Source organism: Drosophila busckii, unplaced genomic scaffold (assembly GCF_011750605.1).
Source record: "Drosophila busckii strain San Diego stock center, stock number 13000-0081.31 unplaced genomic scaffold, ASM1175060v1 hic_scaffold_46, whole genome shotgun sequence".
Taxonomy (NCBI): domain Eukaryota; kingdom Metazoa; phylum Arthropoda; class Insecta; order Diptera; family Drosophilidae; genus Drosophila; species Drosophila busckii.
Window position 1 is genome coordinate 63,332 of NW_022872756.1, and position 22,878 is coordinate 86,209.

A 22,878-nucleotide genomic window follows, 5' to 3' on the forward strand; every position below is an offset into this window, starting at 1 on the left:
AATTTTTTATAGGTAGCTAACAATAATTTAGAAAAAATAATAATAACATTGGCATATTGCAATAAATATATTAAGCAATATTAAATAAAATGAGATTTTTCAATGAAAATTTAATTTTATTTATTTAATGTCAATTTAAATGGAATACTTCAGTAATTTAAATGGAATACTTCAGTAAAATAATGTTCACTATTTTGCTAATATTATTAACAAAGAGTTTATACTTCAAACAAATATAAAAAAAAAATTAAATATAAATTATAAGAATATCTATATAAATACATTAAATGATTTAGTAGTAATTTACACGAATGCAGCTGTAGTTATATTTTATTTTTTGTTTTCATAAAAATTGCACAACATTAAAGTCGAAATATTATAAAAGGTCTTACATAAAAAAACATTTGAGTGTTTTTAAGCAAAATAAATTTAATTCTTATCTCTTAGCTTGTCATAGGTTTCATATCAGTAAAATAAATCAAATAAATTGCACACCCAGCTCTTTCCCATAATTTACTTTTAAAGCCTGCATCATTATTATTTTTTCTCTCAGCTTAACCCATTGCTAAAAATCAATAGCTAGACAAACAAAGCAATTTAAATATACAGAAAAATTATGGGCAAAACACACACACACACACATATATATTTAAGCTATTGTATGTTGGGGCTCAAAGTTCTTTTGAAAGTCTTCGCATTTGCCGCTTTGGCTTTGTGCCGTCCATCAGGGCAGAGCTTGAGAGCACCCAAAATGCTGCTCGTCCCCACTGCTTTTCATAATAGGCATAGAAATTTATGAGCCGCTGACATGCCAGAGCCATTCAAACTGGCTATAAAGCCAACAAGCCAACCACCCAACCCCCCCTTTGGCTACTTGTATGGCTTCATTAAAGCGAAGTTGCAACTACTGGAACCTGGAGCTGCGTCTGGATTTTAAAGTCCGCATATAAATGTCCATATGCCAATTAATGAGCCAAGCGGACAAGCGCTCTCTTGGCCCCCTTGGTGAGCTCCAGCTGTGCGGCCTGTCGCTGTGCCACAAAATGATGTGGCATATAAAAAAATGTGCTTTCAATGTCAATTAAAGTTAAGAAAGCAAAAAAGTAGAGAATTCTGGCGCTTCACGGTTAATGAACGTTGACTTTGGTCGGATCAAAGGTTCAATAGATTTTAACTACAGTTGAGGGCAATAGTATACACACACTCACCAATATCGAAAGCCGCAATTGTTGGCGCATTGAGCATTAGAGCGCCGCTGGCAATGATCAATGCCAAGAGGCTAAGGTTCCACTGTCGACGAGTTCGACTCTGAATAAATGTGGGGGGAGTGAGGCGCGGGTTGCAGTTGCAGCTGGAAAGGCACTGGCGGGAGAGCATCATGTTGTGGCTTGATTTGCTTGTTGTTGTTGCTGTTGTTGTCGTTTGTAGTCTGTGCATCATTTTGTTGTGCGCTTTGCCGTTCGCCATGTGAGAAACTCTTGAGAGAAACTCTTAAGTTGCCGTGAGATCTGGAAAGATAAGCAAGGCATTTAAATAAATATATGCATAAAATATTGGATAAGCATCAAAGATTTAGAGCTTCATTTAGCAGCGCTTCAAAATACATTTTATTGTATTTAAATTTGGATTTTGGTAACAAAAGCGATTTACATGTTTAATTTAACAATTTTGTAAATATATTTAATTAAAGTTAAGCCTCATAGGCGTTAAATACATAACACACATTTTTAGTAGAGTTCAAACACTCAATGGTTAGTTTAACATAAATGATATAAACTTGAGCTTCATATGCAGCTCTCTCTAATAATTTTGTATTTTATATAAATTTAGATGCTACATGTTACAAATTTTTTGTATAATACTAGATTTGATTAAAGCCGCGCCTCTCTATGCGCTTCTCATAAGCTTTAGTACTACTTTTATTGCTGTATTGAGTTTAAGATTAGTTTTTTGCATGTCATGTTAAGACTGCGCCTCTCTATGTGCTTTTCACTAGCTGGAATACCTTTGTAAATATATTTTATTTTTATTTTTTGTTAATTTAATATGAATTCTAACTGTTTTATACTATATTTTGGCTATGACAGTGAAACATGTTAAAGCTGCGCCTTTCTATGCGCTGCTCATAAGTTTAAGCACAACTTTTATGTTTAACATGAATTTAAACCTACTTTAGATTTGATTTTGCATGTTATGCTTAGGAAACGCCTCTCTATGCGCTTCTCAAAAACATTAATAACAATTAATAAATAGCTAGTATACAATTTATTTGTATTTTGTGTAAATTTGTACGGCTAAAGTTTCAAAATTCTGTGCATAACATTAGGTCAGCTTAAAGCTGCGCCTCTCTATGCGCTTCTCACAAAGTTTGAAATGCAAGTTTCCATCCTTTCGCTTTATTTGTTGCTTATTCTATTATGCGCACACTTTTGCATGTGCCGCCGTCTTCAGTTCTAATTAGTTTTGCTTGGGGTAGCCACCGTCGTCTTTGCCCACATCGCAACTCATTAAAATTAAAAGACATCAAAAGAAATTTGCAAACTAAACACAAACATAGCGCCAGCTGCAAGGACCCGCAAGGGGTGTGGTGGGTTAGGGGGCGTTAGAATGTCCTTTTTGCAGCGCCTGCTTTTGTGCGCTACCTTTTGCCCTTTTTTCTTGCTATGCCGCACGCTTTGCATAAACTAAATATATGCGAGGGCATGTCATAAAGCTAAAGAGAGAGCGAAAGAGAAAGAGAGAGAGAGAGAGAGATTTGCTGCAGCTTCTGCTTTAAATTGCTGCGCCAGCTGTCGAGGCTTTCCAGCTTGCAAATTAAAGCGGAAACTGGCTCAAAGGCTACGGGTCTGGCGGGTCTGGCTGGGGGGCAGTTAATGGAGTTTGGCCAGGCAGCAAGTGGGGTAAGTTTGCTTACAGCAACATGTTTGCTTTCAGTGTGGGGCACACACACACACACACATGAGGAAATTGTTGCAAAATAATGCTCGTTGCAAAAGCAGCAAGTCATCCCAAAGTGAAGTGAACTGAAGTCAGCTCAGCAGCACGCACATTCACTTTGCATTCATTCAAGCTCAAGCTGGAAGAAGTTATGGCTGCTGCTTCTGCTGCTGCTGTCGATGCGATGACGACGACGACAGCTCGCCACGCATTTGTTATTATTCTTTAGTTTCATTCACAGTTTGAGCCAAGAACTCGCTGGTGGCCATTCAGCTTGCAATTGCTGGCTAAATATTTAAGACAGACCAAACTGATGCTAAGAGTTAGTTAAGTTTCAGTGTTGTGGACTTCAAGTGCTCCGTGGCTGCTTTCACAATGAGTCGAGTTGAAAGTAAGCAGCACTCGCTACTTGTCTTCAAAACGTGCCAGAGCAAGAGGAAGAGGCAGCAGAAGAAAAAGTTGCCGCAGCATATTTTCTGTCTAGTGCTTGGCTAATATTAATTAATATAGTAAATTATTTTTTTAAGCTGTTTGTGCGATTATTAATTTAAAGAAAAATTTATTTTGATAATTGAATTATTTGTTGAAGCCTTTTTTAAATTATTATTTAAAAAAAAAATTATTTAGTAGGCTGTTTGTGTGATATTTAAATTTCAAAAAATCTGATTTAGAATTTATTATTGATTATTTGATAATGATTATTTGTTGATTGCTTTTAAATATTTATATTGTTTATAATTGTTTGTTAATTATTATTGAAAAAAAAATTTTAAAGCTGTTTGTTTGATTATAAAGTTTAAAAAAATATACCTAAATTTAGAATTCATAATTTGATTATTTGATTATGTTCTTAAAAATTTGTATATTGTTTTTATGTGTCTGTTATTTATTACAATTTATTTATTTACATAGAAATTAGAGCAAAATTTAATTTAATTTACATTTGTCTATTTTATATTTTATACTATCTTAACCACTGCCCAATATTTCGATATAGCTTTTTAAAAAATAATTTTATATTCAATACTAATTACTTTAAATTCTGCACAGCTTACCCTTTAAATTACAAACTATTTTTTCAAGCTGCGCGCAATTTATGTCTTAGATTTAGCCCCAGTCTAACCTTTGGCGCTGGCATTTCCGCAATTTGGCAAGCTAGTATATCATAATCCACAAATTGCTGCACAAAAGTTGCAACTGCAACTGCAACTCCCAACTGTGAATGCCACTGATTACTTTGGCTATGGTTCTTAACGCCTCTCAAGCATTTTGAGCGATAAATCTTTTATGGCAAGCATTAAAAAAAAATGCAACGAAAACAAAAAAAAAAATTGAACGTGGCTAGCGCGGAGTCCGGTTCGACGTTGGCTGGCTAATATCCACTTTTAGAGCCAATTGAGCGTGTAATTAACTAACTGTACATTTCAATTTATGAAATATGCAACTATGCGCAGCAAAAATAAACAACGCGCGAGCTAAAACTTGCTGCGGGTATCAAAGCGCCGCCAGGTGCAATTGGCCAGCAGCTCGCAGCAAGTTTTGTGTGGCGAGTGTCACTATTAATTTAACCTACATTGTGTGGCAGGCAGGCAGGCAGGCAGAGCGAATAGTCGGATAGCCGGATCTACGCCAGATCGCCAGATCGTAGACAGGCGCGCATTTATTTTCTGCTGTGTGCAGTGTAGAATTTTCTAATTTGTTGGCATCCTGTGCTGCCTCAAAGGGCGCCGCAGAGCCAACGAGCCCTGCGACGTTGAAAGATGAGCAATTAAGCGCTGAGTTATTGACAAGCGTCAAGGGAAAAACCAACAAAAGCAAACAGACACTCGAAGCTAGAGCGAGAGCTAGAGCTACAAGTGGGTGGTGGGTGGTGGGGGAGTCAGCAGCAGCAGCAGCTGCAACTGTGTGACAAATTGCTGCATGACGTTGCGCTCATTTCTGTGTTGTGCTGTTTTCTTAGCTACTAGCTGCTCTTCTTCTTTTCTTTTTGCATGCATGTTGTGCAGGCGGAGGAGTCAATGGTTGGTCGTTCGGTCGATAAGGCTGCTCAGGTTGCCTCTGCCCAGGTATGCGGCATGTGGCACATTTGTTAGATAAACATCAGCAGCAGCAGCAGTTGCATGTAAACTGATGCAAGCCTCGTTAGCAAAGGCTTCAAATTAGGGCGGAGAATAAGCGGAATTTGCAGCCAAAAGGCAGTTGAAGTGGCATTCAGAGAAATAATTATTTATAAAAGGCAGCACTACTAGCTAAAGAAAATTAAAATGCAATTATTATATAACTCTAAGAGCAGCTATAAGCAGCTTAGACTTAATCTTAGAATAGTTTGTTATTTATCATTTTATGATCAATTCAATGTATTAAAACTTTTTATGTTTTTATTTCAGCTTGCTTGGCGTAAGTGTCTTCAACTCTACATAAATCTGACTACTTAGCTATAAGATATATACAATAAACAATTGTCTGCAGTTTTATTGCTTTAACTGTGTTTAATGAGCGCTGATTTTGCCTTAAACGGGTCACAGCTCATCAATCAAAAGCCTTTTCATTCAAATGTCAACACAATAAGACAAACACACACACACATATTAAGGTAAATATGTGTGTGTGTGTGTTCTAAACAAATTGCTGGCCCGCGTGCTGAAATTTTAGAACATGAAAATGTGTTTTCGTCGTCGCTTCAACTTCCTGATTAACTCGAAATATAAAAGAACAACTAAAACTGCTGCTGCTGCCCGCAACACAAATAACAACAAGCAAAATTGATTAATTGATGAAACACACACAGAAAATAAAGTAGAGCAGACCAAGAAGGGAGCATAAGCTATATATATTTTTATAGTGAGTGAGCCACATGGCTCTCCACACAATTTGCATAAATCGAAATACAAAAAGCGAGTTGAAAATTGCTACGAGAAAAATATTTAGCTTCAATGAGAGCGATAGAGAGAGCATGAGTGTCAAATTAAATTGATCAATTAAGCAATTGACGTGGCAGCTTTACTAAAAAAAATGCACACAGACAAGAACGTTGAAGTATTGAGCGGGGAATTGAGTAGGCGTCGAAGATCTGCAAGTTAAATGCGCTACGGGGAACAAGTGCAGCAAATTGTGTTGCACACACGCTAGTGACAATTTTGTGTCAATTCAGCGGCGCTAATCAAGCGTTGCGCAAGTGACGAGACGAGCATTTAAATAGGGAAGCTTAACAGAGCCAGAGCCTGCTGCTTAAGCAGACAAATTGGCTGCGATTGCTGCCACACAGCTATATACTATATATATATATATATATATCGCATATGTCTGCAGCGTTGGCAGCTTAAAGCCAACATGCGGGTAGTAGCCCACCCGCAACTCGCAGCTAGACAGACAGCTACATCATATAATCCATCAACTGTGCAGCAGACAGTTGGAAACGTCAACGACAACTCTTGGCTGCGACTGTGGGGCGACCGACTACGAACTACGACTCGATTCCCCTAGTTGTTTAATTTATGTGACCGTCTTGGGCACCAACAATTGCAATTGCAACAGCAACAACTTTAACTGTAGACCAAACGGAAGGCAACTGTCTAACTGAAGACAACATGCAACTCTCTAAGGTATACACACACACACACTACACACATACATAGACAGCAAACTCAACTCTCGACGCGTTTTCCACAGACCATTGTCACATTTGATGGCCAACACTTTTGATGATTTAATAATGGCCACAGCTGGCCAAGCGAGCTAATGAAAGACTAAAAGTTTGAGAGTTGAGCATAAAGTACGACTTAATACACAGCGCGAAAAAGAGGCAAAGAATAAAATGTTACGATATGCAGTTCAGTTGAGAATTTACCTAAGAAGATTTTCTTATTTAAAAATATTTAAAAAGGGATTTTCCTGTTAATAATACAAATTTTTACTGCGTTATAAATTTTTAAACAAAATTTTGTGCAGCTATTTTACAATTTCAGCTATAAAAAAATATTTGTTAATTATTTTTTACAGTAAACAAAGTAGCTATTAAAATAATTGAAGTAACACAATTTTTGTAATCAAAAAATAATAATTTAAGCAACAGCTTGAAATTTTAAGCGTTAGCTTTTTGTTTTAATTATAAAATTTTTTAAATACAAAAATTTATAAATTATATATTCGCTTTGACATTCAAATTATTGTATATTCGCTCAAATTTTCTCGCTGTGTAGCTTTTGCAAACGAAATATATAAAAATTTGCATAGCCAGCGAGCGCATTGTAGGAAAACAAGACAGTTGACAACTTTTTCATGCTTATTTTTTTATGCTTGTGTGTGTTTTTATTTGCCTGTTACTGTCAGGCCGCACTCAAGCTCAGAGTTCTCAGTTCCGACGGACTGACGTCGGTTTGGAGAGTCTCGCGCGCGTCTTGACTGTGTCTCTTGGCTGTCTGCGGCGGCTTAAGAGCCACTTAAAGAACCTGCCTTATTGATTTTCGACATGTACCAAGTTCATTAAAGTCACATCAGCAATAAACACAGACAAACAAAAAAAAAGGAAATGGGAAGCCCAAAACGTAAGCACGCCCACATTTCAACCGCAAATAGACACGAGAGGCAACAGCAAAGCGCCCACAAATCAACGCCTCACCACAAAAGGCCAAAGTACTGTGCGCCGAATAAAACAGCAAAGCATAGAAAAAACAAAAAAAACAAAAAACAAAATCAAAATGTAAGCTAGCCGCCATTTTGTCTGTCCCCATGGCCATTAAATATGCAAAAAGCAACATGCGAAAAAAAGTGTTGCATACTTTTAGTTGCTGTGTCAAACCGCAAACAGGCAAAAAAAAAAAAAGAAAACGAGACGAGGCTCGGTACAGGCAACAGGAAGCCGGAAAAATAAATAAAAAGGCGAGACGAGACAACGCTGCTGTCCCCTTTGACCTTTCCAACGCCCAGCGCCAAACCATTCATTAGCATAGCAGTTAGAGAGCGAGAGAGAGAGAGAGGGAGAGAGAGCAGAGCAGGCAATATTGAATTTCTATGCCGACTTGTCTATGTGGCAAGTTCACAAGGTTGCGCAGAAAAATGTTTCACGCTTTGGCGAGCTAAGCAAAATCTCTGTAGCTTGCCCAGCAGCGCCTGGGGATTAAATTAGTGCACAGCTTCTCATCTTCCACACACATGTCAGCAAAAGGATAAGAAAATATAAAATATGCAAGCTGAAATGCTTTAAAAAACATAGCGAGGGGTACCAAAAGCTTTTGAGACTTGTTAAAGTGTGCAACATCCTGTGACGTGTGTGGGCCACACAATTTTTATGAAAATATATGTAAAAATATTTGCGTAGCATGACAATGTCGACATTGACAATGAGAGGCGGTAGTAAGTGCCACTGCCAGCAACAACAACAAAAATAACTCGCTGATTGACAGGAAGACACACAAAAGCGAAGCGCCGACTGACGACGACTCAGGCCAGACAGTGAGTCGTTAGGCCGAGCAGCGAAGCGTAGCCCAGGATATGTGGGCAGAGCCCAAGCTCTATCGATTTTTTACTCATAAAGGGTTTTGGCAGCTGCTCATCAGTGTGCAGTTCAGTTCAGTTCTGTCTGCTCATTGTTTTCACATATGTATTTCTTTTTTTTAATGATTGCCACGGCAGACGTATTAGCAACGCTTGATTAATTTTTATCACACATACGCTAAGCAACAAACGCGACGCGACTCGCCTCGACTCTGTTTTGTTTGCTTGCCCATTAGCCGCAGGCCACATTTTCTGTTTAATGCACTGCAATTAGCCAAATGACTTACAATCGGCTATAGCCTAACCACAAATTATTATTTGCTGCACAAGCTGCACGTGCAACGTACAGCAAAGCGGCAGTTGGCATTTGATTATAGAAATCATGTAGCCAGACAATTGTGACACAGTTGGGCACAGTATTTATTTTATGTTAACTCCCCTCCTCCCCCGCACTCGCTTCCCTTTGCTTTTGCTTGACCGGAAAAGCGGCATTTGTTTGGCATTACTTTTGTTTTTGGCTCTAACATTAACCCGTTCGTTGCTTGGGCTTTGTGGTCATAAAATTTAACGCTTGTTTGCTCTGTTGCTGCTGCTGCTGCTGCTGCTTGTTGTGGTTGCTACTGCTGCGTTTTCGGTTGCAGGAAGGCTTTATTAGCTTGCCAGCTTTTTTATAAGGCAATGTGTGCATTAAATGTTTACTTTGTTGCATGTACCGTAATCCAGCTTAAAAAACTCAAAGCAAATATTATGACTAGTTTCAAAGAAAAACGCGACGTAGCTGAATCTTTTGAAAAGTTCTATTGCTAAGGCTATTTTATTTAATATTTATTTACTTGGAAGTATATAATAGCAATAAAAAAAATGCATACATAAATTTTATTAAGCCAAAAAATTAATAAAATATTTAAACAATTTTGTGAAGCCATTTTACAATTTAAAATACAATTTCATCTATAAAAATATAAATATTTGTAAATTTCTGGCAGTTTTCTGGCAGCAACATTTTTTTTACATTTAAATTCATCGCTTCTTTATTTATTGCTTTGTTGTATTAACAATTTTGACTCAATCTATGCTTTAAATAAGTTTTAGACAAGTTGTTAAATTGTAATTAAATAAAATTTGTAATATTTAAATAATTTTTAACATTTATTTGCTTCTGTAGCCAATAAATTCAAGTAAATAAATAAATAAATTGGCTATGGGCAATAACAAATATTTTGTAGCAGCAAAGCTTTTGTTTTATTTTATAAACATTTTTATTGACTGCAGTTTGCATTTTGTATTAGAATTATTTAACATAAATTGTAATAATTATGCTTAGTTATTAATATTTAATGCGCTTGTTACATAAACAATTTAGCTTGGCTTAACTTAAATGAAGTTTTGTGATTTATGCAAAATTTTGCATATCTAATTTATTATTTCATAACAAAATGAAGCATAAACTATTTACTTTCAGGCTGCCATTAAATGTAAGAACCCTTTTTAAGTTTTTTGGCTGTTCCAACTTCAAAATGAACGAACGAGGAGCAGGAACAGCAGTTGGCACTTAACCCTCGGCACATCAGTTGCTCTAATTACGCAAACATGTTTGGCCATCTGAGTTGCCCAATGGGCCAACCCCTCGCTCAGTTAAATTTGGAATGACAAGTTTTAACAATTTTTGACACCTGGCGTGTGGCGTTGAGTAGACGCTTGGGAACTGGGAACAACCGTTACATTTGCATAGGCCTGGACAGCAGCGATAATAGTTTCTGTATTTTGTTAGCTAAATGGAAACAAGTTTCAGTTTGTGTGTGTGTGTTGACTGTGAAAAATTGGATTGCATGTATGACAAAAGTTTTTCAAAATATGCGCGCGTGTGGGTGTGAGCAATGGGCTCAGCTCATTGATTAATGAGCCGCTTGCAACTGTTGGCAACTGCATTTGGCAACTTAGAACGAAACCGAAACCCAGTTGAGTCTTCCCGCATTTTGATGGATATGCTGGGGCTGGGCTGGGCTTCGACCATGAGCCCAATATATTTTTTTTTATATTTAGTTTGGCTAATGACGCTTTATTGTCTTGTGATGCGTAAAATGTTGTTTTGTGTTGTCTGCTGGGCTAATTTCAAGACTTGCTTGAATACACACGCACACACACATGAACAGACGGACGGACAGACGTCCAATGTGTTGAGTGTGCACAGACAAAGGCCCAAGCAGACGACGACGACGACCGACCGATTGACATGCGGGACTCTTGAATGCGGCGATTCATTTCCGCTTTACTCTAAATACAAATTAAATATGCTTCATATGCCAATGCAACGTGCTCCTGTCTCTCATGCTCTCTCTCTCTCTCTCTCTCTTTCTTACTCTCTTGCAATCTCTTTCAAGACTCGTCGCAAATTTGCGCAGTGAACTGTAACCGAAAGTTAATTAGCTCAACGAAATTGTCGCCGCTAGGGGAGCATCGAATGTTGTGACGAATTCTCAGTGTGTCTATAGCTATTTACATATCGGGGCAATACATTGATGAACCTATAAGGGTCGACTGGCATATCAAGAAGCTATCAAGCAACGCTTTGTTGCTTCTATAAAATGCAAACTAAAAAGGAAATCTTAATGTAGTCGACAGAGGGCTGAGAAAAAAGGGTGCGACCCAAGCCTGAGAAACATTTTTAAATGAGCAAAAAGCGTTGAAATAAAAATGCATACTAATCAATACAATAAACATTAAATTAGCTAAGCTTGTTAAGTTTATTTGTAAACAACTAAGTTTATTGCAAAGTTTACATAAATTAGTATAAATTTTCAATAAGTGATTTTTTTAATATATATTTTAATTATATATTTCTATAATTTTCACAAAGCTACCTGAGTAAAATATTATATAATTATATATTATAATATATAAAAGTTATGGTTTCAATTCAAAATGAATTGCATACAAATTTCAAGTTTGCGAAATTTAATAGAATTTTTTTTAATATCCTAAATTTTTGGTAAACATAGGACTAGCTAATTTTATATTATATATTTAAAACTAAATAAAATTACTGAAGAAGAAGGTTAAATTCTAAAAATATGAAATTTGCTAAGCAAGTAAATTTATTTAACACCAACAAAAACTGAAAATAGGTAAATCTAAAATTTTCTATAACTTTTAACACAACTGCGCGTTCGCTTTAATAAGCTTTGGCGCTTTGAGCATTTATGGCCCATTGTACTTCTACCTCTCTCCCTCACAGGTCTAAAGCAAACTTTTGCTTGCATTTGTGTACACTTAATAGGTTCCTGCTCCGAGTTTCTCTCTCTCCCGAGCACTCTCGGCACACATTTATTTTGTTTTCAAAGCCTTGCTGACAACTTGAAATATTTGAAAGACTTTAACAGCAACTTTTCACTAATTAAGCGCCAACAAGAGTGAAAAAAGGCAGAAAGAACTTCAGGCTATGGGCTTTAAGCTGTGGCACAACAACACTATAAAAAAAAAAGAAAAAAAACATAGCGTAGCATAGCAAAGAATAACAACAAAAGCAAGGCCGGCGCCAAGTCATTACATGAGGAAAAAATTCTCAACAACATGCTAAGAAACAAACACACACACACATAAGTAACAGTGGCTACCTTAGCAGGCCACAACACTTGAAAGAAAATTTATTTTTTTTTTTCATTTTGGTTTTTTGTGTGTTACAAGTACAGAGAGCTAGAAATAATTTTACTGCCGCTGCATTTTTACAAGTTAACACACATAGAGTAGCAAAACCATAAAAAAAAATAAAATAGCGAAGAAGAAATAGAAGCAGAACCTAGAGAAGTGGCCTGTGCATGGGCCTGGGCCCTCTTCAAAAAGCGAGAAGCAACACACACGAAAAAAATTGAGACTAAGCGCAGGGGCAAGTGTGGGCGTGTGTGTGTGTGTGTGTGAGAGTTTGTGGCACCTGTGCGTTGCTGCTTTGCAGTCACTGTAGCTGTAGCTGTATCTTCAGCCGTGTATCTTTCTTTCTGCCCGCAGTCACAAATAAACTGCGGCGGCGGCCAAGTTATGACAGTCGGCCGCAGGAAACATTATTCTTAGTTAGATGCTAATTAATTAAAGCAGCAGCAGCAGCGGCAACAACCCGAAACATTGTGGCAAGCGTATGTGAAGGCAGCTGCGGCAACAGGCCAAAGCGCTGCAGTCTGAGATGAGCATAAATTTTAGACATGCAACTGGAAATTGGTGGGAGTATCTGCATTTTATTAACAACACTTGCATTAAATAAAGGAAGCTGCACTAATTATTATTATTTATTTAGCTGCAAATCAAATTGCTGCTCCAAACTTTAAATTTGCAATTGAATTTCAAATTAAATTGATAAACTGCCAAACGAAATTTAGTGCAGAAAATTTTATTTTAAGCAAACACAGTTTTTAATAATTTTGTTAACAAAATACAAGATTTGAATTAATGCGATATATAAATATTTTTTTCTAATGCTATAAACTTAAGATTTGCTACACTGCCAACTTCTTAAGCAATTTATTTTGTTTATTAAATACAATCAAATTAAATTTGAAGCTCATCTAAGCTGTTGATTGAAAGTTAAGTTAACAAGCAAATTTCGGTTAACATTATAGTAAGCACTATTTGCCTACAATTATTATTATCAATTATGCAATCAATCAATCAATAAGCTGCTGATTTCAATTTACTGCAGCAGCTACTTGAGCAAATATAAATAAAATAATCCAAAGAGCAAAAACTGCTTCTAATTTGAATGAAAAGTTCTTTTAATTCTTCAAACTATATCCGAGGTCTAATTATTATTATTATTATATATCAAATGCTTACTAAATTTACAACTTCTTCAATTTATTGCATTAAATAAATGCAATCAAATTGTAATCAATCTAAGCTATAAAGCTGATTGAAATTTATTGCAACTTGAGCAACATTTTTTTTTTATGAACAAGCAAATGCAAACACAAATAAAAGTTTACATAGAGCAAAGAATTCTGCTGCTAATTTGAATGAAAAGTTCTTCAAGAGATATCTTGATGATGATTACAGCCGGCGGGGCTGCTGTCTTGGTCTGTGGCAAGTTGTTTACATAAATTTTAATTGCAGCAATTATGATTTTTACACGATATTAATTATGCATGCGCGCACAGTGGGCTGAGCTATAAACAAAACTAATTTGCTCATGAGACAAATTAACTGGCAAGTGATCAAAGCAAACAACAGAAAATTTTCAAATTGCCTGCCGACTGATAAACTGCTAGGGAAAATGCATATCAAGTTTTCCGAGTTTTCTTTTATTTGTTTTGTGGCATTTTTTACGAGCCATAAGATACGACAGGTTATTTTGATTAGCCTGACATGTTGACATGTTTGACTTTTGCTTAATTAATGCTTAGTGGCTGCACTAAATTCTTAAAATTTTTAACGCGCGCGGTGATAAAAATAAATTATAGAAAAACAGCAACAGCTGACAGTTGTTGCTGCAATTGTTTATGTTTTTCTTATTGTTTTTAGCACTTACCTAGTTTGAAAATTAGCTGCAATTTTCAATACAAAATTTTTATATATTTATATCCTTAGCTGACATACATAGCATGGTATATATGTTTTTATTTTTTTATAGTTGAAACACACACTTTGAAAATCTCAAAAGAATTTTTGTATTTTAAATGCAAATTAAATGCAGTTGTTGCTTTTTTGTATTCATTTATTTTTTTTTTTCAGTTGTCACTAAACTTGGTTTTGATAGCTTGTGGGCTGTTTTGATATGTTTAGCACTTTATTTTGTTGTTTAAACGCGTTCACTTAACGTATTTCGGGTTCGCCTTGCGGCAGTTGCCAAGTTGCCGCATTTTGTTGCAACTTAACTTTGAGATACTTTTTTTTTTATTTGTTTGCCAAACAGTTATGCTAACTGTAATGCACGCACGCGAATTTCAGCGTCATGTAAACCGAAACCGACGAGATACCGTTAAGCGTTATACTGGGACGTTGTTGTTGCCGTCACGAGCGCTGGGATGAGACTGAACTGGCGTTGAGACTGGTTGCAACCACCACAGAAGACGCGCGACCGACAAATTCGTATTGTTGCAACAAAACGCCAACGCTGACGCTGACGTTTCTAGCTGCTGCTGCTGCGACTGCGACGGCGACCGAATGCTGCTGCTGCTGCTTGTTACGCTTGTTGTAACGCGCCGAACGAAGGTTGACGAGCGATTGAATTCAACGAATGTTGTAAACCTGCTCAGAAGCCGCCACACAGTTCGATTCTTGTAACACGAGCCCAACTTCTTGTGGATGGCAAACAGCACAAGAGAGCGAGAGCGAGAGCGTAAAAGCGCTGAAGAGAAAGAGCGCACACTTAAGTTGAAACTGCAGTTATTTGTTTGTGGATTGCATTTGGCTGTGTATCTTGTTTTGTTTGTTTTTATTGCGCGCTGTGATAACAACTTCAATTTTGTTGCTAACAAATAAATAGTAAAATATAAATATTAAATGGTTGTTTTTTTAAATAAATATCAAATACTCCTTATTTATGCTTATTTATTTTTTGTTTAAATTTATATTTATTTTAACTATAGCTGTTGCAATCAAAAATATTTATTTTATAATTTGTTATAACTTAACTTCTTTTCAAGTATTTAATTCAAACACAAATATATTATGCTTAAATATTTAGTTCAGTTATAAAAGTAACTGAATAATTTTTTTATGAATGTGATTTTTTGTATTATTATTAATCAATTGTAGTATTGGAAGCTTAAAATATAGTTAAAATTTATAATTACTAAAATAAATAAAACATTTATTTAATTTGTCTATACTTTACATTTAGTTTTAACAATTAAAATATATGCATATTTAATAAATTATTATTTACTCAATTATTTAAATTATTCAGCATAGTTAATGTACATAATTTTTGTAATGCATGATTTATTTATATATAGTTTTTACATATTTATTATATTATTTTTTTTTTATATTAATTTACTTAAGAGTTGCTTTCGTTCATATAAAATTTCAAACTTAACGCGTTCTCTCTGCTCCAACTACTTGAAATTTTGCTCTTAAAAGCAAGTATAAGAGTTTTCAATTCCATTTCGTTCCCTAGTAATTGAAATGAAACGTTGCGCTGCCATTGGCATGAAACGAATTAACACTAAATTTTGTTAGCGCGCGCTGCTTATTTTGTTTGCAATAATTTAAATGAAATTGAGCAACAATAATTATTTAATTTATTATAAAATTATGCATATTTTGCTTTCTTTTCACTATAAATTGTTGAGCACTGTCAACAGCTTGCGTCAATTTGATGAATTTTCAATAATTGCCGCGCGCATTAATCAAGATATTCACACGAACGCGCGCCGCCAGATACAAGCTGCAGATAGAGATACTTGCAACAACAACAATGTGCGTAACGCGCCGCAACTTGTCATATAATGTGGCATCAGCTTAATGCCCGCCAGAGATTTTGCTCGCAAGAGAGCAGCAGCGATCTCGCAATGATTTATGACAGTCTCAGTTCTGTTTGCGATACAAACTCTCAGATAGAGTCGCGAGTCTCTCTCTATCTTCGGGATGCGGGTAGCAGACACTGGCCCCCGTTCACTTGTTGTAGATGATATCGTAATGCGCTTTATGGCTATGGGTCTCTCGGTTTTTGATTGATTGGTGCGTCCACATAATGTTGTTTGCTCTACAGGGTTTGGTTTATGATACGTTCCCCTCAAGCTTCAGGCAAACACTTTCGAATTTTTTTATTTATTTATTTTCTTTTTTTTCTGTTCAACTCGTTGACATACTTGTCCCACTGCTGCGCATGCTGAAGAGATTAAGATTAGATCAGCTGCCAACGTATAGGCAATGCTACAAATTTGTTTGCTTTTGGCCTTAGAACGTCATAAATATTTTAAATCATTTCAGGTTTAATTGCTGACTACGGTCTGCAAAAAGTATTATATACTGTGTATTATAAGCAATAAAATAATTTAAATTCAATGAATTAAAAATATAACCTACATGTAATGAAGATTTTTTGAAGGTTTCGTAGGCATACAAAATATTTTATTTAGTGAAATATTTTTACAAGACAACTTAATTAGAATCTAGTAAAAATTCATTCAAGGCAAATATTATTATTAATACACGGAATTTAAATCTAACTTAAATTAAATAAATTTTACGAACTCAAAATATTCATATTTAAATATTATATTTGAACTGAATATATTTTATATAATCGTTGCTTTATTTCTAATAATTGTTTACATTGTCTTTATACTTCTGAGAAAAAATTGCATTAAAAAATTAGTCGCAGCTAACTTTAAATAACATAGAGTATTAATATAAAAATTATATATTATTTGACTACCAAATATATTTTTCTTAAAAATATTATTCTAAATATTGAATTTGAAGTTAATAAATTGTGTATCAAAACTTTTAATAATTAAAGAAACGTAAAAAATTATTACCAGTATTATTATTTAAATACTTATGTATATTTTATAATACATATATTAGTATAGCTTAAAAATATACATAATATAATGTAAATTGATAATAAATAATTATTTCTGAGGAGCAAATATTTTTAAATAATGCAATATATTTTATAATTATATTTGCTTTATATATTTTTTTATAAAAATTATTTTAAGCATTTAATTTGAAGTTAATAAATTGTGTATCAAAATACTAAATAAGTAAAGAAATGTAAAAATTCTGCTTTTGATAATTATTAACAATTCAAGAAATGTAAAATTTTTGCTATAAATATTTAGAATTTATAGCCATATTTTCTTTTGTTGCAACAGCAACAAGTTGACGCAGCTCTACTTTTCCTCTAGCTCTTTCCCTTTCAGCTATTGTTTGTCTTTGTCTAAAAGCAAACAAATGCCAAGTGACAGCTTAATATGAAAATTACACAACTCTATTAACCTGGGCCATGGGCCCTGAGCCAGCTGCGCCTCAACTCAAGTCGCTCTGGTGTCTGAGATAAATTTATCGAATTGTGTAAATATTTTTCCAATGCGATAACGCGCCAGTTGTTATGTCGTCTGTGTTATTTCATTTGCCTGCTTCGCTGTATATTTATCCAATGCAATTCATTGATTGCATTTTTGTGTAAATTCTTAGCTCCTTTGGCTGGCTGGCTGGCTGGCTGGCTGCTTGTTTGGCTGTTTGTTTATGCTTGGCGAACAAGCAAACAATGCAAACGCATGCGCAACAGTTTGTTGGCTTGAGTTATGGTTTGGGTTATTATCAGTTGTTTGCATAAATGATAAATTGCTAATTGATAAATTTCGCTAAGCGTTCAGCTCTCTGCTGTGCATTTGTCATTTCCTTGGCAACAAAAAAAAAAGAAGCAAAATTGTTGTATTAATATTTAAACACTTGGGCTGAACTTCAGTTCAGCTTAACGCGTGCCGCAGTCTCAAAGCTCTGCTGCCTTCCGCTTCGGCTACAGTTGCAACTCTTGATTTGTATTCGATTCACGTGCGCGTATATCAATTGTTGCTAGGCTAGGCAAATGATGGGCACACAACTTGACTGACTCACTCACTATTCGACTGACTGACTGACACTCCGTTCGTTCGATTGACGGGTTGACTGCCATGCGGCTTTTGCCCAATGCCATTCATTCTGTTTATTCAGTATTGATTCTTTAGCTGCCAGCCTACTATATGATTTGTTTGTTTGCCCCCACAACATTGTTGCAAATAAATTCTCTCTCGCTACATATGCATTAGACTATTTGCTATGCCATTGAACCTTGTGCAGTAAATTATTAAGATTATTAAGCAAATATTTTAGAAATTACTAAAACAGAAATTATCTATTTTACTTCAATGCTGCATAGTTATGGAAATATATACAACAAGAGCTTAAATTATTGTAATGAAGTCCACAGCAAAGCATAACATAAATTAAATAAACTAATTTTTGCCATATTTTATACAATCAAATATTTATTGATGGGCTTAAGAAAAGTCTTTAGAGCAATTATCAATAATTAAAAGCGTTAAGCATAATTATACTACAATTATCAATAATTAAAAGCTTTAAGCATAATTACACTACAAATTTGATTTAATTTGTTACTTAATTTGCTTGTTAATTATATACAAATTTTTTATTTTAATTGACAGCAATTAAGCATTTAACAAAAATTAACTAAGCATTAGAAATTTTTAAATATTTTATCTCTTAGTAAAGATTTGCAGCAAGTTGTTAAAAATATTTGTTTAATCAAAGCATAAAAGATTAACTATGAAAAGCTATAAGCATAATTAAATTTCAAAAGGAATATAGAATTTTGAATATGATTTTAGTTTTAAATATTACACTATAGCTTAAATAAGCTTTTAAATAGTTAAGGCTAAAGTGATATTAAACGAGAGGTTAAAAATATTAAGCGAGAGGTTTCAAATATTAAAGGAGCGGCTTAAAAATATATTAGGTAACATAATTTAAGTGAATTAAAAGGCTAAAGAGATATTAAACGAGAGGTTTAGAAGAGATATTAGATAATATAATTTAAGTGAATTAAAAAGGCTAAAGAGATATTAAAATAGAGTGGTTAATAAATACTAAGCGAGAGGTTTAAAATATTTAAGGAGGAGGTTAAAGTGATATTGGATAAAATAATTTAAGTGACTTAAAAAAGTTTCTTAAAAATTCTATTAAATAATTATAAATGCATAGCAGGCATTTCACATATTTAATTAATCAAAGAAATATTAAATACAATTTATTTATGAAAAACTTTGTACATCTTTATTAAATTTTAATGCTTAGCTTACTTCACATCTTCAGCAATTATTTCTCAGCAAAAGTTCCTACAATTTTAAGCAGATAATGCTAAACTTGACTAACAAAACCAACTGCATTTGGCTACAGCTGTAAAATAATATTAGTTAGGCTGCGTCTGGCAGCTGCTCATCAATAAATGCGTTCGAAACCAAAAAGCAAAACAGCCAAAGCTCTACAGCAAACATTTTGCCTGCTTTTGCACTGATTTTTAACACAATTTCGGCAACAAGAGCAAAAGCAACATGTACATATATGTAGCATATATATATAAAGCTGATATGCGAGCCATTCGGCTGCAGTTGCTAATCCCTCAAGCGAAACAGCAGCAGCAGCAGCAGCAGCAAAGGCAAAATGTTTGCTACAAGCCAAAGTCAAATTTTAGCTGCAGTTTTTTTTTCAGCCAAACAGACAACCAGCTAGCTAGCTAGCTCTCTATGTGTGTGTGTGTGTGTGTGCACTATCTAAGCTCGTTGATGTGTTAATTGACCAAAAATTTGGTATACACACGCTAGAGGGCAGGAACATAAACTAGCTCCAGAGTCTAGTGTAGATAATCAGTGCAAGCTGCTGCGCTGCTGCTGCTGCTGCTGTCGATATTAAATCGCTGTAAAACTTAATTAGAAATTCCATTTTTGGCTTTGGGGCGCATTACACGTGACGCGTTACCAATTATCGACTACAACCCAAAAACTGTTGCATGCAGCAGCAGCGCTGCCGCGTTAAGCTGCAACATGCGGCAATTAAAAATGCCTTTTGATGCGCTGCACAAGTAAAAAATATATATAGCTGCTATATAGCAAGAAATCAAAGCACACAATGCGTTGGGTTGAGGTTGGGGGTGGGCTTGGCACGTAGGCTGCTCTGCTGACTGCGCTGCTGGCAGGAAATGCGTTTGCAAAATGGCGCCGACGTGCGTGCTAATGAACGTGCAACGTTTCAGTTGCAACTGCGTCCAGCAAGCAAAATGAACCAACCAACCACCCACCCACCCAAGCTAACCATCAATGTTAATTCAGCCAAAAGACTGCACTATTGTTGTTGTTGTTGCTTGTCTATTGAAAAATCACAGGCCTGAAATTGAACACATTTTGTCCATTTTGTGGTTTTGCAGGCGGCAGCATCACCATCAACATTTTCGGTTGCTGCTGTTGCATCAACTCTCGCAGCTTTGTTTAGTATGCAAGACAGCAAAATGTTAACGTCAATGTAAAACGCAAACGCACTGCTAAACACGAACGAGTAGACTCAGGGCGCCCACTGAAGGGTAAATAATCACAGTCAACTGTCAAAACTTCAGTTGCATGCCCCGCATGATGAACAGCACAAAAGCAACAACAACAACAACAACAACAACAACAACAATGAGCAGCACTTCAAGCATAGCTCTTCATTCAATTGGCAAACGTATCAAGTTGGTCAGCAAATCTATAAGAGATTGAAATAATTATGAATTCAGTTATCAAACTTTGTTTGCTGCATTGCTTTGATGTCTTTAGCACAAACATAGCACATTAATGTTCATTTTTAGACGCTGTAACATTAAGAACATAGAGGTCTATTAGTTTGTAGTGCGAGTTGCATTAAATGCATCTTTAGTTTAAAAAAATTAATAGAATGGAATCCAAAATTATGAATTATTTTGCGCGCTGCAATGAAAAAGAGTGAGCAAATTTATTATTTATTAGCTTAAGTAAATTATAATAAATACAATAAAATTTAGAAGGTATCATTTTAAAAATTGCATGCATATTATTTTTTTTTTAGTATACACAGCAATTTATTAAAGATTTATTTACTAATTGTATGCAATTAATATGTTTTTAAACAATCGTCTCATTATTTAAGGTTATCTCAACATTTTAAAAGTGAAACAGTAACGCTGAAATTTGTAATTTTAATTTTAAAATTTGTTTTATTTAATTTTTTTATTTAACTTTTTTAATTTAAAATAATATAACAGTATTTTAGAGCAGAAATTAATTTACCATAACTACCATACATAGTTGGCTTTAAAATCTTGTGTGCCTTTTAAATTTTCATATATAGAAATAGCTTAAAGTCTTCAAATTGCTTAAAATCTTTATATTAATTAACAAGCCAAAACAACTTTGCCAGCATCAATCGCATGAAGTTTTAATAACAAAAATAAACACAAACACCAAATTGAAAGCTAAACAATTGAAAATTGCGAATGTGGTGACCACCCAAAAAATTCAATTTACTGCTAAATGGAGCGGAACATAAAAATTCACTTGGCCATAAACAAAAAACTTCAATACGTCAAAACGCTGAGCTGATTGTTTATTTAAAAATCGAATTCAGGGGCTTTGGCATTTTGCTTGGCTGGCGACTTCCTTCTACGCATTTGACAATTCACAGAAACTGACCTCACGCCTAACAACAACAACGACAGCAGCTAAAATAATAATAGAAACTCCAACCCAACTCAGCTCATCACATAAACAAAGTCGATTTCAATTGTAGAATTATACAAAACTAACAAGCAAATGATTTGTTGTTGTTGTTCGCTCAGACAAATTCAAACAAATATAAACAAAACAAAATTAGCTACACAAGTTTTTGTTGTTGTTGTTGTTGGGCCCACTTGAGTCCGACTCGTTGCCATTTCAACATCCTGCATTCAACATCGTGCACTGACAATTTGTGCATATAATTTATGAGCCACTGTAAGTGAAAAAAAGAAGTGAATAGAAAATGCAGCGGGAATTCTTTTAATAATTTTACGACATTTTTACAACGTCACGTATGCTGATTATTTTTCGTTTCGTCTTCTGCGCTGCTTTATTCGATTTTTATGCATTTCTAATTAGCCCTTTGACACCTATCGATGAGTTCGAAGCTGGCTCTGCGCTATTTTACGGCATTTTTATTTAATTGCAAGCAGCCCAGGTGTTGGCCAGATCGTTATATTACACGCTTTATTATAATAATGTTGAAATTGCAGTCGTAAATGTTAAGCAAAGAATCTTAAGTAAAAGCGGAATGTTGTTGTTTGTCTAAAATAAAAACTGCGTCTGACATTTAATTTGATTAAAATGGCAAGACACAGAAATTGTTTTCGACTATTGTTTTAAATTTAAAAGTCCCATTTAGTTGTTTGCTTAAAAATTAGAGACTGAACTCAAAGTTTTTGTATAAAATGCTTGTTGAATTAAAAGTTAAGTGACAGAAATTGACTTGAAAATAAGCTTCAAAAAATTAGCTTAGTGCACAGAATAATTATTTACGCATTTTAACATTTTAAATAAATTATTTTATTTTTAAACATTTATTCCAAAAATTTTAAGTAGCTCTATTTTGTTGTAATATAACACATTTAATAAACTATCTAATTTTTTTTAATTTAATAAACTAACAAATATAAAAAATCTAGAAAGCTTTAGAAAATTTGCATAGTGCACAGAATTATTATTTATATAATTTAATTTGAATATAAATTATTTTCTTTTTAAAAAATATTTTTAAACATTTTAAGCAGCTTGGCAAAATTTTGTTATAATTTAATATTTCATTTAATTTGAATACAAATATTTAATACAAATTATTTTCTTTTTAAAAAATATTTTTAAACATTTTAAGCTGCTTTAAAAAATTTTGTTATAATTTTAATTTAGT

At 34.5% G+C, this 22,878-nt stretch overlaps 1 protein-coding gene across 1 annotated transcript in view; it reads right to left on the reverse strand.

The window, feature by feature from the left end:
• The window catches only part of LOC108608419, a 36,665-nt gene extending 22,016 nt beyond the window's left edge, over positions 1-14,649 (reverse strand). The window contains exons 1-2 of the mRNA XM_017999781.2: positions 13,943-14,649; positions 1,209-1,508 (exon numbers count right to left, since the gene is read on the reverse strand). Coding sequence (XP_017855270.1) covers positions 1,209-1,467 — 259 coding nt within the window. The 5' untranslated portion in view covers positions 1,468-1,508; positions 13,943-14,649. The remainder of the gene's footprint in view (positions 1-1,208; positions 1,509-13,942) is intronic.
• Between the last annotated feature and the right edge of the window lie 8,229 nt (positions 14,650-22,878).